This window comes from Hirundo rustica, chromosome 1 (assembly GCF_015227805.2).
Source record: "Hirundo rustica isolate bHirRus1 chromosome 1, bHirRus1.pri.v3, whole genome shotgun sequence".
NCBI classification, from domain to species: Eukaryota; Metazoa; Chordata; class Aves; order Passeriformes; family Hirundinidae; genus Hirundo; species Hirundo rustica.
This window is the reverse complement of record NC_053450.1, coordinates 140,362,071-140,378,435: the sequence shown is the minus strand read 5'-3', so window position 1 is coordinate 140,378,435 and position 16,365 is coordinate 140,362,071. Positions and strand designations below refer to the sequence as shown.

Here is a 16,365-nt window from a genome sequence, read left to right as displayed (position 1 = left end):
TAAAATTTTATTCATGTATCTAGAGCTCAGTTTCCCATTGCAAACCTTGCTGGCTGAAGGGTTTTTTTGTTGTTGTGGGGGGTTTTTTTGTTGCTGTTTGTTTGTTTGTTTGTTTGTTTTATGGTAACAAGAGGAAAGACCAATTATTTATAAGGCTAATAAAGCTTCTGAGGTAGTTTTGATCTATAGAGCTTCCAAATTAATCAAAATTCATAATTTTTGAAGAATGTCAGTCAATACCATATGGCTTTACCATGAATATGTATGTGTGTTTTAAGTCTGATACTGCAAACTGTTGCAGGGGAGAATTCCCTGGCAGAAATCTCCTGGCTTCCAGGAAAACATGTATGAGCTAATGTGAAACAAACACACAATGTGGTAAATGTGACATTATCACCTTCTGCAACTGCCTTACATATTTTTGAAACACATTATGTCTGTGCCAACAGACATTTTTAAACAGTATTCACCCCATTCTGGGGAAAAATATTACAAGGGCTACTTTAGATAACATTGTCTTTCATCTTGCAGGCTGATAGCCAGCAGTTCAGCTAGGTTTTAGAGGAGGATGTTGGCTTTAACTGCTCTTATATCACATCCACTGGTCAATGTGTCAGTGTCTTTTTGGGAGAAATATGTTCAATATCTATGGACAGTATAATTTTCCTGTGGTAATAATACACTGTGCATCAATAATTTGTAATTTTATTGTGAAATTTTATTAATAAATTGATTATGAAATAATTTTATAGTACTAAGGGAATAGATTACTTTTTATCACTCATTATTTAACAGATATGTATTATTACCGCCAAAATTGTTATTACTACTATTTTAGTCCAGTCTCTATTTAGGTACAACTTCCAGTGTAGCTTTTTCAGGTGACAACTATTTGCAATGATCTCAGAAAATTGGCTTCTTGACTCAGAGAAACAGCCCAAGCGTATTGCCCGTAGTTCAAAAACTCTACGGCTGAAAGCAAATCTGTTTGCCTCGAAATACCGTGGCTGAGGGTCCCCCACGGCTCGGCAACTGCGTCTTTGCAGCCGCTCTTCCTGAGATGAATGGCAAAGGTTTGAATGAGCCTCGTTGTTATGCAGCACGTCCTGCAGCTAGAGGAGCCGAGCAGAGCAGAACCGCTCTCGGCAGCACCACGGAGCGAGCTTTACAGGGGCTCTACAATTCACGCAATTGTGCTATACCAAGGAGAGCAGGCGGCGTATCAAGGTCGGGATGCGCTGCTCAGCCCTGTCTCTCCGCAGCAGCCTTTGCTGCGATCCAGGTCCATTACTGCGGCGCAGCGCTGCCGTCGCGGCTCAGGCAGCGCTCTCTGCCACGTGGATTCCATGCCCTGCTGCGTGGTGCTCCGTCACTCAGCCTGCCGGAGCCCGGGGCGCAGGGAAATCTGCATCCACACCCTGTCTTGTTATCAGCTGGCGATGCTTCCCTGCTGGTTTCTTGAAAATCACTGTCTCCAAAAGCAGCAGTGTGTGTTGAATAACAAACCCCTTCACATTCAGGCTCTTCAGGTTTGGGAACCGAGCCAACATTCTTGAAGAATGATTTAGCGGCCAATAAACATCTGCAAGGTCTGTAAGACTGTCAGAAGCAGTAACATTGAAAGTAAAGATCATATCAGTAGCAATTCCCCTGTCCTGACAAGGCATTCAGTGCAAATATTTGTTCAGTCATCCTTGCTCTCATTCCTGTTGTCACAGACGGTTTCAAACCTTTTGCCAGAGAAGAAATTTCATCTTCTTCAACAAAGCTGTTCACATCCAAGGCCTTTGCAATGTTAAGTACCGTCCTACTACTGTTTCAGGACCCCCCACACGTGCTCCTTCAGAGTGCAGGAGCCTCATCTGTCTTAGGCAAAGGCTCTGCTGTGTAGGGCGCTTACAACTTGCAATTAGTGAGCATCTGCAGTGTTAAAATTTGGCTGCTCCTTGAGAATTCAAGCCCAGTGTGGCTGATTTATTGCACTGCGCCAATCTCCATGATAGCCTAGAGAGGCTTTGAGCTCTTCTAAGTATGATTCTTCTGCAGGGTTACTGGAATTGCACTGCATTAGGACTCAAACTATTTTAAACACAAGATGATGTTTGGAGTATAGAAGGAGGTGTTTCTTCTTCTTCAAAAGCTCTTGGCAAATAGGCACATCTTCCTGAATAACTCTGGGCATGCTATTCTGCTCCAAGAGCCTTTGGCCTTTTGGTACACTGCCTCTCACTCACTCAGTGAATAGGAAAACTGAAAACACAGCCCTTCTTGATATGCCTCCCAATTTGTTAGAGTCTCTGAGGGCCTGTTTAAAAGGTGCCTGGGAATATTTAGTTTTGGGAAGAAATCCTGTAATGGAAATAATAACAGTGCAAGTTGTGGTGAGCAGGAGCATGAAGACTGCAATAGCTTCACAAGGGAAAGCAAAGGAAACAAAACTGAAGAGTTGCCCCAAAAATAATGCTATTAAACACTAAAACCAATTTTGTGCAACTGGAGATGAGAATAATCCACAGGCAGCTCTTTCCCCTGCAGCTCACTCAGCAGTTTCTTTCTGCTAATTATTCTGGATATGGTCAGGGCGGTATGTGACTACAGCTTTCTGTGCATGTTGCAGTTATTCCTTGGGATGCTGAATAAAGGTGTTCCCATCACATTTTGAGCTAGATGAGGAAAGAGATATTCTTCTGATGTATGTGACCTGGCCTAGTTTGAAAGATGCCTCGAAACCGATCTTATATCCTCATTGTGTGCTTACTACAGGTTCTGTACCACCAGAGCCATAGCATGAACACAGCTGAGCCGTTCTGAGGGCAGGATGATTTCATGATGTTCAGTGCCACTTGATACATTCTATCTGGCCCTTTTCAAAGTTTAATAAAGGTGTTTTTGTAAGACATCTATTGGATTTCACAAATGGATAAGTAAGGTACCAAACAATTTCAATTTAAAGTAATTTTACATAAATAAGACCTTGTGGATGCTCATGATTTCATGGCTTCTTAGGCATGCAAAGCACCACTCTTGTTAACCTCATTTGCACCTGTGAGTGTTCAGTCATGCTGAAGTTGAAAGCCGAGGCTCTCAAGTCAGAGTCTAGAGACCCGGGAATGTACTGTAGCACCTGTGAAGAGTCAGTTATAATGACTTTTTGAGCCCCACACAAACCTGTAGCACAAGCAGAGGCACTCTCAGTCACTAACATGATGTACTTAATATGTACATGATGTACATGATGTTAAGTCCACCTGACTGTCTTCTCTCTTCTTGTGTCCTCTTCCTGCTACAGCCTCGGACCTGCCGTGTCATGGCGCCAAGGCTGTGCAGGGGAAGGTGTCACTGACTGCTCCAGGTTCAGCCCCTGGCACAACTCCACCATGTGCCTTCAGGAGGGGGTGACCACAGAAAATACATGTGTGATTGTATTGCTGTATCTCATGGTATACTTTGTGTGAAGGCAGATTGCTTAGCCATTCCTATTTTTATGCAAACATAATGTAGAAGCAGATACAGGTAGGTATATATTTGAAAATATCTGTATCTCCTTGGAGATATAAACAATCATTTAAATTTCACATGTAATCCCTGGATTTGCAAGATCTGTTGTGCACCAATTATCTGGGTTACCGTAAGGCTCTTTTGCAGCTTACAGTCATTTTTATGGAGCACTGCTGGAGCCCTGCTGATGCACTTTTCTTACAAGCTGCTTGAATTTGCATGCTTATGGTCTCACAGCGCAGTAAGTTTGGGACACTACTTAGGTATCTGGGGTTTAGTACCGGTTTAGTTTAAGGGGTGGTTTCTGTGGATATTAGGGAAAGGTTCTTCACCCAGTTGGTGGCTGGGCACTGGAACACGGTCTCCAGGGTAGCAGTCACAGAACCAAGCCTGCTGAAGTTCCAGAAGCATTTGAACAATGCTCTCAGGCTCATGGTGTAATTCTTGGGGTTGTCCTGTGCAGGGCCAGGAGCTGGACCTCAATGATCCTTGTGGGTCCAGCTCAGGATGTTCTATGATTCTGTGGTAAGTATTGTGCACATTTTCAGTACCCCATGCAGTGGATGGAAGGGTCTGTGTTTAAAGAGACCATATTTGTCAGGTCCATATCTTACAGGGGAGTGAAAGAAACTGAATTTCATCTCTCAGATAGACTTGCCCATTTTTAACTCCATGCTTCTGGCTAAACACACCATGGAAATCAGTCCTGGCATTCAACTGAGAAGTTCCTCCACTTGTCTGAAAATACAGCACCTTGTAATTTAAATTGTCTTTGTTCAGCATATGCCATGTCTGAGGCTGCTTGGCTCCCAGGAGCAGGAGAGGAGCTGGATCCTGCAAGTGGGGCCACAGGAATGGATGGCACATTTCTCTAAATTCTGCAAGAAGCTTCTGAAAATATCCTATGTGCATGCACTCATATCATAACATTACACCGCGTATATAGGGTCTGCTCCCAAACCCACAGCCAACTAGTATAACAAAATCAGATTTTACTGCTGTCGTGTCAGCCTAGGGTTGAAATATGGCTTTGAAACCCTCCCTTTCACCCTGCTTTTTTAATGAAAAACAATCGTGCTGGAGTGTAATAGTGCTTACCCTGGCTGCATTTGACTTTAGCTTTTTATTTTTAAAGCCTTATTTTAGTCTTTAAGAGCTCCCAATTAAAATCTTTAGATCCAGAGTGAAAGACTGAACGTGCCTGCCTGCACAACAGCAACTTTCCTGGGTGGGATAAGGATATTTTTGTATTAAAAATAAGGAAAGTTGACATAGTAATATGTTTTCTCCCTTTATATTCCTTACTCTTCTTTTTCGTGGTGAATCTTCATTTGCCATTTTGTAATTTTCTTTTTTTTTTCCCATAGTCTTTATTTCTTTTTTCTCTCCCTCCTTTTCCCTCTTTTCTTTATTTCACCCTCCCCCTTTCCTGCTGCCTAATGTGGTTTTCAATGTTAACCCCTAATGGTTTGCAACAGAAGGGCAAACCACTTCATCTGATGAGTCGTATTGTAAATCTCTTCCCAAATAACACACACGCACAAAAGAAGCCTAGGTGAGATGTTCCTTTATGCATTGTGAAATGCATGTGGGAGACTTTCACCAAGGAATCTGACAACACTGCACGACTCAATGAGAAACGTGCCAACTCAATGAGAAAAAAATTTATTTCAGTCAGCTTTGCAGCAAACTTGTAAAGAAAATAAAACCGCATAACCATCAGTTTGTTAACAGCTCGCCTCAACACTCACAGCCCCAGCTCCCATTATAGGCTCTGCTAAGGTCTGGCTGGGAAAACAAGACTCACACAGTGCCCTGAATTTCACCAAGGAGAGCACACTGTCACTGGTCAAGGAAAATTTAGAGTCAGCTGTGACAGCCCGAACAATGAAGTGATTTACACCAGGTTTTCATCTATTTCGCTAACTCATAAATTCTTACATTCATGTGTATAGTTCAAGACTCTAAGACCATTTGCACCATGCCTACTATTATGTGGGGCTCTCAGTGCACTTATTAATGCAAATATTAATATAGACTTGCAAACTCAGTTCTCTTTTATGATTTATAAAATACAGCTATCGCAGTCTCCATGGGCATGTACACTCATTTTATAAAAATCACATGTATTAAAACGTAATTAGATGCTTACTCCCATTGCAGCAGGTTTCAGGCTGCACAACATTAAAAAGTTTTTGGATGCTCAGGTATTCAGGAAAAAACTTGAGTGTTAGCAGTCCTTCACAGTTAAAGCTTATATGTGAAGTTTGAAGCAAGAAACAAATTGCAACAAAATATTTTCACAGAAAAGGTTTGGTCTAGGGCATGATGGAAAAGGGATGTTTCTAACATTGGCAAGACCCACCATATGGATCTTAATAGAAGATGTCAGACCAGGGCTATAGCTGTTCCTGGGAAAAACCCCACTGGGTGCACAGGGAGAAATATTCACTCTAGCGGTCACTTGAACATAAATTGTCATTATGTAGTTTGTTCATCTGAAGGGACATAACAGCTGTTGACAGGTCAGTTGTTATACTTGGTGTCCCTGTGAAGCCAAAGGAGTGAGGTAACAGGGTTGTGGGGGTGACTTCCTTACAAGCTGCTCTGTGCCCTCCTCCTGGAAGAAAGAGAGCAGTGGTAAAATAAAGCTTTGCTGAAAAGGAGCTTTCTCTAGAGCCTGCGCCCAGAGCTCATTCCTGCAAGTTTCTGACAGCTTTCCTCCTCCCACCCAACTAAAGGACATGGTAATAAATCTTTGTCAGCAGAAACCCAGTACACCCCTGAGATCAGACCAGCTGTGATTGGTATCATGCGCTTTCCCAGGTCACACTGCCATGCTGTGTCTGCAGCCACAGGTCACCTGAAACTCCAGCAGGGACTGTCATTCCTCCAGCAAAAAGTTCTGCTTCATGAGCGCTGCCAGCCCCAGCCCGAGGGTTTCACACTGACTCTCCCAGCGCAGGACCTCTTTGGGACAGGAGTGGACTCACAAGGGGCAACACTGAACGGATCCCATGTGGAGGTGGCCTGGGGTCTGCAGGAGATCAGCCACCAGGGTGTGTTTGGGGAATATTTCTGTAGTAGACTCTGTGGTTTGGAGTCTCTTCCAGCATGAGCTTTCCTGTCTGCACTTCTCTATAATTCATACTTAATAGGTCTACTGTCCCTGAGGAAACTGGGAGGATGGTGCAAAAGGAAAAGGGTTTTAGGAGTTTCAGTGCAGGGTGGGATGAGTCCTGTCTGTGTGTGGAAAGCCTGTGGTAGTGTGGGTCGCTGGCTGAGCAGTTATCCATGTTTATAAACTCATTTGTCTGTTTACATTAGGCTCAAAATGGGAGACTGCAAGTGTAAATATGGGATGGTCAGCTCTTTCTTCCTCCAATTCAAGCTAGAGAAGCTGAGGTTTTCTTGTTTTTCAAAAGATGCTACAATTTTTGCCCCAAGATTAAATGACATTCTTTGTAAAAGCAAAAGCCCTGGCTCACTGCTTTGGCTACAATTTCCCCTCCCTCGCATTGCTGAGCAGCCTGAGCTAAGCCACGTTCCTTCCCCAGATGTAGGTGAATATTCGTGGTGTTGTGTCATTCATGGTTTACTTTGGGATCCTTCAGGGGTAAAGGAGCTGTGTCAATGCAGAAGAGCACAGGAGTATTAACTTCAACTAACCTACCTTTGTTATTGGAGAAACAGAGATCTGAAAGTCTTACGCACCCTGAAGTTGTGGTTTGGAAAATACTGAAATCAAGGTGTGTGAGAGTATGTGACCTACAGAAATACTTCATCTCCCGTTAATTTACTCACACATGCAATGTTCATTTTTCTTTCAGCTGCCCCAGTTTATTTCCTGTTTCTCCTTCTTTTTCCTCTTCTTGCTTGTTTTGAAAGTGCTGGTCAACACATGTTAAGCCAGAGTCTCCAAAACCAACAAAAGAAAGTTCAGGACAGGCAGTGAGAGAAACAACTGAATAATGTTGCCAATTTTAAAATGAAGATAAGTTATACAGGACCTTTTACTGAACCAACAAATGTTTTATGGTGTTCACCATTTGAGGCCAGCAGTTCTTTTTCTTACCCTCTATTTTAAGCTAGAATAGAAGACGTGTAATTCATCAGGAATCTGTACATGTTTAAGTAGCTTCAAAAAATATGACGGTCATGTGAGACTGACCTGCTGTGTCTTGACTTCTATGTCCATTTTTTCCCCACTACATAATGTTCCGTACCCTTCCCTCTCTGTCTCGTTCACTCATTCACACATTCTTTGCCCTGTTGGTTTCAAGCCATTTTTGCTTTGTCAGTGTTACCTGATAACACAAGGCAGGGTTTAAGCCAGTTGTTGTGGCTCAGCTCGAGCTGGATACCACAGTGAGTGGTGGAGCCATGTGGAGGCTGCTTGGTGCTACATAAGGGGTCGGTCTCGCCTTCGCTGCTCCCAGCAGGGCCTTGGGTGTGGTTCATCACCGCACACACGTGATATTCTTAGGTTAGAGTTCTCGGATCCAAATGATAAAATGTAACTGTAATTAACATTATTTAGCACACCCCTGAAGTCGTCCAAGTATATAAAAATTATTAGTCTGGATGCAGCGAACAGTAAGCGTCTGAGTTGTTCTGAAATATTCGAGTGTGCTGCAAGCTCTGTGTTGCCAGAGAGCTTTTGTGCATAGTAAATTGGACGTATGTGATGCTATTGTGCAGTTTAAGGATGGTTTGCCTGCAAGAATGCTGGGCTTCATTTTCTTTGGCTGATTCTTTCTGATAGCAAAAGAACAAAGGAAAACATTTTAAATGTAAGAGAAATACTAAAAAATTCTGCTCTTAAATAATTTTGAAATAGTCAAAATATTGCAGTATTTTGACTTTGGACTTCTGAGACTCATTTCCATCTCTGCTAAAATGGGACAGCAGGCTACCTTGCAAGAGAGTTGTCAGGATCAACCAGTTAATATTTATGAAGAAATTTCATGGTGAAAAAAAAAGATGCCATGTATATTATTAATAATGATGTGAGTCCTGAAAAATACCATGCTGTATCACAAAGCTGGTATTGTCTGCTGTCTACACTCTTGGCACTATGCCCTGCAGTAAACTGTATACTGAAAACTCATACTAATGGAAAGGTATACAGAATTCCATTGGCAGGTGATTTATAGTTACTTCCTATTATAAACAAGAGGAAACAAATATCCCGCCTTGCTGGTTTCTTTGGGCGGATGTTGAGAGCAGAATGAGACATTTTTGGCCAGGCAAAAGCTGATTCTCTGGACGCTTACAACTGGGAGCAGAATGAAGCACCAGCAAGTGAGGTATAAATGACAACCCCTAATTTTAAATGATTGAGTTTCCATTCTCAGTGCGTTTAAAACTTTCTGGCTACAGAGCAAATGACCACTGTTTTAAGTGATTTCCAAACCTGTAGCAAAAAGGTATTTCTGATGTTTAATATTAAATAGATTTATTATAGTTGCTCAATATGTGTTCAAAGCCTACCACCATCCTTTGACAAGAAGCATAATCCTTTCTGAGACAAAACACTTTCAGCAGCAGCTTCTTCTGGTTTCAATTACTAAATATGCTATTAAATACTACTGTTGTTTGTTTAGAAAAATTATTTGCGCTGGCCAGTTGTATGCTGTTGAAATGTATTTATGTCTGTATGTAGTACGTTAAACATCATTTTTTTACCCTATCAAATGAATCTTGGGAACAGTGTGGAGAACAGTAATTTGTCGGTGCTGGCTTTCCCAGGAGTCACTTGGCACGCTTATCTAAGTTCGACAAGTTTGTGGAGGTTTAAATTTCGGTGACAGCTTGCCTTGATGTGACTAGTGAGAGAGCCACACTCTTTAGGAAGAGACCAGAGGTGTTGCCACCAAAGGCTTATGAGATTAAAGGTAACCACAGTGCTTGGAGAGAACAGCTCTGGTGCAACCTTGGTTCCTTGAAGTGGGTAAAGTGCTGCTTCTGTAGTAGAGAGAGGGTCATGACTGGAGTGACCATCTTGCTCTGGGGTGAGTCCTCAGCTGAGGCTACTCAGTGAGATTCAGGATGCTCCATCACTTTTCCATTCCTTTCATCACCATTTCCAGAGAGGTTACCCAGCCCCACTGCTGTTTTCTTATTGCCTCAGAGATGAAAACTATGAACATTTTGTGTGATGGTCAAGAAAATGAACGCTTTCCATTTTGAGAATGTGGTTCTTTGATTATTCTCATGGAGCAATCTCACCAAAATGTTGCTTTTAGAGTTGAAATATACTTTGCAATTCTTATGCAGATACCTCAAATATCAAAAGCTTCAATTATCAAAATCTTTAGTTCGTAGTTGGAGGCAGAGCAGGCAGATTATAAAAGATGAAGAAAAAGCAAAATATTGGGCAAGACTTAACATTTTGTGGGGGTTTTTTATGCAGTTAATAACATTTTGTCGTCTATGTTCTTTCTCTGGTCAGTGAAGAGCCAGACATCTCCATCCTGCATTTCTTCCAGGCTGAGCTAAGGCATTAAGGCTGTAGTTATACTAGCAGTGTACCAATGTCTCTATATAAAAATAGATATGAATCACTGATATACTGAATAGCCAAAGGAGAGATATGGTCCTCCCCCATCCAACTCTCAGCATATCCACATGGATGATAATGCTGTCCAAAGGACAAAAGTGTGAGGAAGGGGCCACAGAACAGGACTCAGGGATTTGGCTTTGCAGCAGGACTCAGGGACGTTGGGCTGTAGTGTTAAATAGAATGGCTGAATCCACTTCTTGGAGGACATCTCTTGGTTTTGGAGGGAGTCTGAACAAGTAAAGATACAAAGATACATGACTTAGGTGGCAGTTTGTGGCATGTGAAGTGAAGAGCGCTTTTGCTTTGAGTCACATCAAGTTGATTTGACTGGCAAGATGTCAAGGAGAGCATGAGGATAGGTCTTTGTCTCTCTCACTGTGATTATCTCCAACCAAAAAAAAAAAAAAAAAAAAAAAAAAAAAAAAAAAAAAAAGGTAATACTTACTTCCTTTTTTAAGGGCTATTCAGACACAAGGGAGCTGCTTGGATGCTGTGGTAGTGTGGTATATGCTGTCAAGAGGTTTGGTATAGCAAAAAAGGATTTTTTGGCATGAAAAAGGGGGTCTGTTCTTCGAAATGATGGATTTTCAGACCTCATTGTACAAACAGACTTTGAGAACAGTTATTAGCCAGAGCTTTGCAAATTATCAGTGATGGTTTTATTTTAACCCAGTTTTGTGTTTCTTTGACATAAATTATTCGTTTGAAAAAACCATAAAATCAGAACAGAATAAGAACATATGTGTGATTCAGGAAAAATCTTCAGCAAAGTTAAAGAATGGGCAGTTCTTTCCTCCTGGATTTCATTTTTCAGTTTTGCTGCTGCTTTTATATACCATGGGCAAGATGATTTCTTTCAGAACTGGCTAAACACCACTAAAAAATATTTGCAAATACTCCTTCAAATAAACGTTGGAATTGGAATGTGTGTCACCATTCACACCTACTTCCCTCAGAAGTTTGTACAAGCAATTTTTTTGTTCATAGGAAATATTTTCCAACAGCAAAAGAAACTGACAAATGCTTGAGAGAGGTGTATTTATATCCAGGTTTGCTCTGGCAATTATGTTCTCTATTACTTGCCATTTCCATTTCTATACCTACTGCCCTATTCAGTCCTAAATCTCAGCTTGAAAATTGTCTCTAATTAAAAAAAAAAAAAACAAAAACAAAAAAAAAACGAAGCAGTGCTGAAGAATTCTTCATAGTCAAGTACAGCATGAAAAAGGAGACTTTTTGTGTCATCCAGTATCTCTTTCTGGATCAAATGTTTTTAATTTTTCCTTGGCTCCTTGTCCTCTGCATAGGCTGGTCTTCCCTCTCTTGAATCCCCTTTGAGCATTGTTCTAGGAGATGTTAAGAGATACTTTTGGAACAAAACTTAAATCTTGGTCACCTGTGAACATTTATTTATAAAGCTGTTTTCAAAGGGATGTAGACCTGCTAGATCAAACATTTTGGCAAACAGCTGATCTCTGAAATTGCAGCTGGTCTTCCTGCAGTTCTTTGGTGGGACTGTAGTCTCCAGTCACCTCCAAATACTGGGCTGTGCAGCTGAGCTGAACTATTATCTATAGGAGACAGTGGCTGCTGGCTGTGGTGGGCAAGGTTGCTCCTAAGGGGAGGGCTGCCAAGGGTTATTCCACTGGAAGCTCTGTTTAAAGACAAGATCAACTATTAATTAATAATCTGATAGAAATCTAGCACTAAGTTTGATTTGTATTTAGGAATCTGGCCTTGCAAAAATGTATATTACTTTATGAGATTTATGTTGTGTTTAGAGGCTTTTTGGGTCTTGTAGCCATTAGTGCTTATGCCATTGCTCTTGCTTTGGTTTGAGCTGTTTTCCATAGGTATTGCATTTGGGTATTGGCTTCTTGCTCCTCTATAATGTATTTCTGTGTCAGGATACACTGAATAAAGTGTAACACTGAATAAAGTATACATTTCTGCCTGGTAAATATTTCTGGCTTCTCTGGGATGTGAGGACGTAGTGAATGAACAAATATGACTCTTGATGAGGAAGTGTAGTTTATGCCTGTGATGCAGTTTCATCTCTGAGGGCTGTTAACCAGGTGTGCTTGTTACTTGTGTCCCTCTCAGCTGCCTCTGCGACTGAGGCACTGCCTGGGCAAGGGGCACATTAAAACCAACACGTATCATGTGTGCATGGGTGAGAGTCCTATTTTTAGAGCATACTAGAAGGCATTCACTGAAAGGCAATGAAGCCGATTTTTATTTTTAGGTTTTGCAATTTCTTATGTCCTTGGTATTCAAAACATAAATATGTTTTGAAGAACTCCTCTATTACCCTGCAAAATGTAGGTGAACCTTCAAGAACAGCTACCCCTTTAGTGTAGCTTTCTCCAGGAAGATGCCTGCATGAAGCTGGTCCTTTATGTGTGTCAAAGCAAAGATTTTATTTTAGATCTGGTATCAATTTTGGAATAAATCTTGGGTTATTTTTCAATATGCCTATTCCCTGAACGTGCTTGTTTTTAAAACTATTAAAATAAAATAGACTTTTTTTTTTTTTTCCTGTTTTCAGAAAATCTGGAGAACGGACCAAATAAGTGTGAAAGGTGAGTAAGGGACCTCAGAGTTTTCTAAACCCATTGTTGTTATTACAGTTTTCCTGATTACCATGCAGCTATGTAAGATGTGTGTGTAAATATTTGTTATTGCTTGAATCTAGCGCAGCTAACAGAAAGGGACCCAGCAAAGATGAGACGTACTGGAAGGAGATCAACGCAGCTATGGCCCTAACGAACCTTGCCCAGGGGAAGGATAAACTGCAGGGAACGACCAGCTGCATCATTCAGAAATCATCACATATATCAGAAGTAAAGACTGTTAAAGTGCCATTAGTTCAGCAGTTTTAAGAGATGGGTCCTCTGTCTTTTTCACATCAAACAGACATTTTCCTCACAGGATTGGTTTTCAACAAAATCAGATTCACAGACAGGAGGAAAATGTGGAAAATAGGTCCCCCCTTTACCGAATGGTCAGTTAAAAAAATTCTGACGCAGATGTTTTCATTGTATTAAATGAAATGTTCAACTGCTTCTATAATAGGCATGTAAATTATAAAAACCCTGTTTTTATCAAAACATTAACTTATTTTATGTTAATCAAAGTGCGCATAAGATGTTTGCATTGCTATTACAGTAAGTGCCTTGCTTTGAAAAAATAAGCTATAACGTGGGCATAGTACAACAGTGTTATGCCTCAAAATGACAATGCCATAATGCTTAAACTTTGTATATTATTCCAAGTGGGCTTAAGCAGCCGAGGGCTAAACACATTACTGCTGATGGCCCTGGAGAGTCGTGCTTATTTGACTTGTACAAATTGACGAGTCTTAATGAAATTGTTACATCATTCTCACTCTCTTTTTTTTAATCAACAGTGTTACAAAAATTGTACAGTACGTTTTGTCAAAGTGACGATAAGGTTGTTATGCATGTTTCTTACCTGTATATGCAGTATATTAAAATACCAAAATCATTCCTTTGAAAAGTGCAATACTCTAGAACACACAAATTTAGGAAATAAGTTAATTGTTCAGATTATTTTGAACTTATACATATGCTCTCAGCTGTGTTGCTCATTAAAGATTTCTAGTTGAGAAGGTTTTAGTCAGACTAGTTGTAAATTCAAGTTGAATTTCTGTAATTTTAAAGCTTTACTAGTGACTTACTGAAGTTTTGATAGAAATAAAATTGGTTTCTTCTTGTACAAAACTAAAACTATAGTGCCATTCAGAAATGTTTCCATGGTGGAACTTATCACTTTAATGTCGTTTAAACATTTTTATTTTGTATGTACTGCATAAATGAGGACAGTTGATTGACATTTCACATCTCAGTAAGAAAAGCCTATAATATAAACTATCAAAGCCACAACAAGAATCACAAAAGGAACTGAAACATTGAAAAATCTCAACATTTAAGACAGGAGGGTTTTAAGAAGATACTGAACCATGTATTAAATGTCATGTTTCTAAAATTGACTGCTATTGAGTGTAAGAACTATCATAAAATCAGGTTTATTTTTAAATTTTATCTGGAGGTGTACAAGTTATTCTTAAATCATATAACAATAGTCTAATGAGGTTTACAGTGCTTGAATAAACAGTGGCAAAGCCAAAACCAATTTATACAGAATCCATTGCAAAAAACTGGAAAAGAGCTGATTCTTTTTAGGATTTGGATTTTTTCTCCTGTGGGTATCCTGTCAGGTTTTTTTCCTACTTATCTCTCTCCTTGCTTCTCTTTATGGTGAGCCATCAATGAACAAGACAAGACCTTTAGTTCTGCTTCTGCTGAGTTTAATGGCAGAACTCCCACATCAATGGAAGCAGGACTATGCTAATGATGTAACTAACTTGCAAACAGAGGCTGTCTCAGTTGCACTAAAACAGTCAAGACACATTGCAAATATCAGCCTTGGTGTGACTTCTTAGGAAACTTCTTGATGTAACATAACGTTGTTGGTTTTATTTAGTGTACAATGAAAATTATTTGATATGAAAATATTTTGTACATATATATTTTTACTTTGTTTTCTAAATTGCTGATTTGCATTGACTTAAAGTGCCAAGCAAGAAATGTATGTTGTGACTGTATGAACAGTTGAAGTATGTTTTACTGACTTGCATCATTATATGTCTAAGATTCCATGACATTAATTTTTAATACTTTACTGGATTTTGGCATAATAATGTGAGTTTATAACTAATAGCAGAGAGTTAATACTTCATTTTTGTTCATACTATTATAAGTTATTCTGGTATTAAATATTTTGTGAAAATAAAATCATGGTTTTGACAAACTCTTCTGTTAGGAATATTCAGTGTTTTTGTCTGTATAATCACCAAAATTTGTCATGTAAAAAGGGTACTTTTGGAGACTCCTCTGAAGTAAAACTGGAGAAGGCAAGCCATTGTATAAACAATTTGTTAATGGTTCTCTTTTCCAATGATCAAAGCACAAGAATAATCTGTAAAACACATCAAGTGGGTTTTAAATTTAAAAAATACTTGGCCTAATTTCTTGTTACTGTTTCCTTTAATTTATTTTTTTTTCTACTGCTGCTTTAGAGTTTTCTGAAAACACAAATTCTGATGAATTATGTGTGTGTCTTTTTTAAATAACGAAAGTCATGATCTGTGCTGAGCCAACAGCTAATGAAAACTCAGTAATTATTTATGATATTGGAAAAACAAACATTATTACTATTGCTCTTCTTTGTTTCAACATATGTAACCATTTTAGTAAAATAAATAACTGCAAACAACATCTTGCTGGTTTGAATTAAATATTCATTTATCTGTCCTTAGGCATTTGCATTTTTGGTTTCTTATAATAGCCAGGGCTTCCCTCTACTGGGACACAAGCATGTGATAGGCAAGGACAAAACAGAAAAATTTGTCTGATCAATACACCTTGTGGTACGTAGTTGTGTGAAGTAGTTTAGGTCATCCCCAATGAAAATCACTGCAGCAAGATTTGAGTAATGACTGCTAATGACAACATGGCATGATGCTAACAAATCCTCCACCTTGGAGGAGTGCAGGGGAAAGCCTCAGCTACTCACTGACCTGAGTCACTGCAGAAGGTCCATCAGTTGGGAAAGACCTTGGTCATTTAGGGTGTTTTGGGAGCATAGGCAACATCCGCCTACATTACCTTGTGTGGATGTTTGGCTCTAGAACTTGGTGGAGAAGGAGATGCAGTCAACCCATCCAGAAGCTCAGTGCTCATAGTGGAGAGCCCAGTGCAAGTGATCTCTTAACTTTTGTGCCTTGGCAAAGCTGCTCCACTTGTATGGGAGGGGTGATAGCTAAGATTTGGTGGGCAATCAGCACTTTCGGGTTTTGTGTCCTGCTGGTGTGTGATAAACCTGTACTGCTGCAACACCTCTGGCCATCCAACATGTCAGAGGAGATCTGGATATTCAGCTGATATCTGAGTTCCTGAGGAAGTATGCACAGCCTGACTTTTGCTGTTGGGAATGTGTAAAAACATCCACATCTTAATGATGCTGAGCTACTTGGCACCTACTTTGTACCCAAGTCAGACATGAAGACAAATTCAGTCTGCTCTCACCTGCTCTGTCACATCATTTGCCAGAGCTGAGCACTCCAAACTCTTAAACCACTGAGTAAGGGGAGCTCCAATTTTCAATTCAGTAATTAGGATATATATTGGGTGCAGGATTGCAGACTCCTCTCCTAGCACCTGCTACACAACTGCTGCAACAACTGAGCTGTAGTTCTCACTTTGTAGCCTCATATCCTC

General features: G+C 40.1%; 1 protein-coding gene across 5 annotated transcripts in view; it reads left to right on the top strand.

Annotated features, from left to right (window-relative positions):
* MKX (mohawk homeobox) overlaps window positions 1-13,240 on the top strand; it is a 47,142-nt gene extending 33,902 nt beyond the window's left edge. For 3 of the 5 annotated variants that reach the window (XM_040084936.1, XM_058423452.1, XM_058423450.1), the window contains 2 exons: window positions 12,612-12,645; window positions 12,714-13,240. In XM_040084936.1, coding sequence (XP_039940870.1) covers window positions 12,612-12,645; window positions 12,714-12,945 — 266 coding nt within the window. In that variant the 3' untranslated portion in view covers window positions 12,946-13,240. The remainder of the gene's footprint in view (window positions 1-12,611; window positions 12,646-12,713) is intronic. The other 2 variants (XM_058423444.1, XM_040084945.2) reach the window with 2 other exon arrangements.
* Window positions 13,241-16,365: the final 3,125 nt, after the last annotated feature.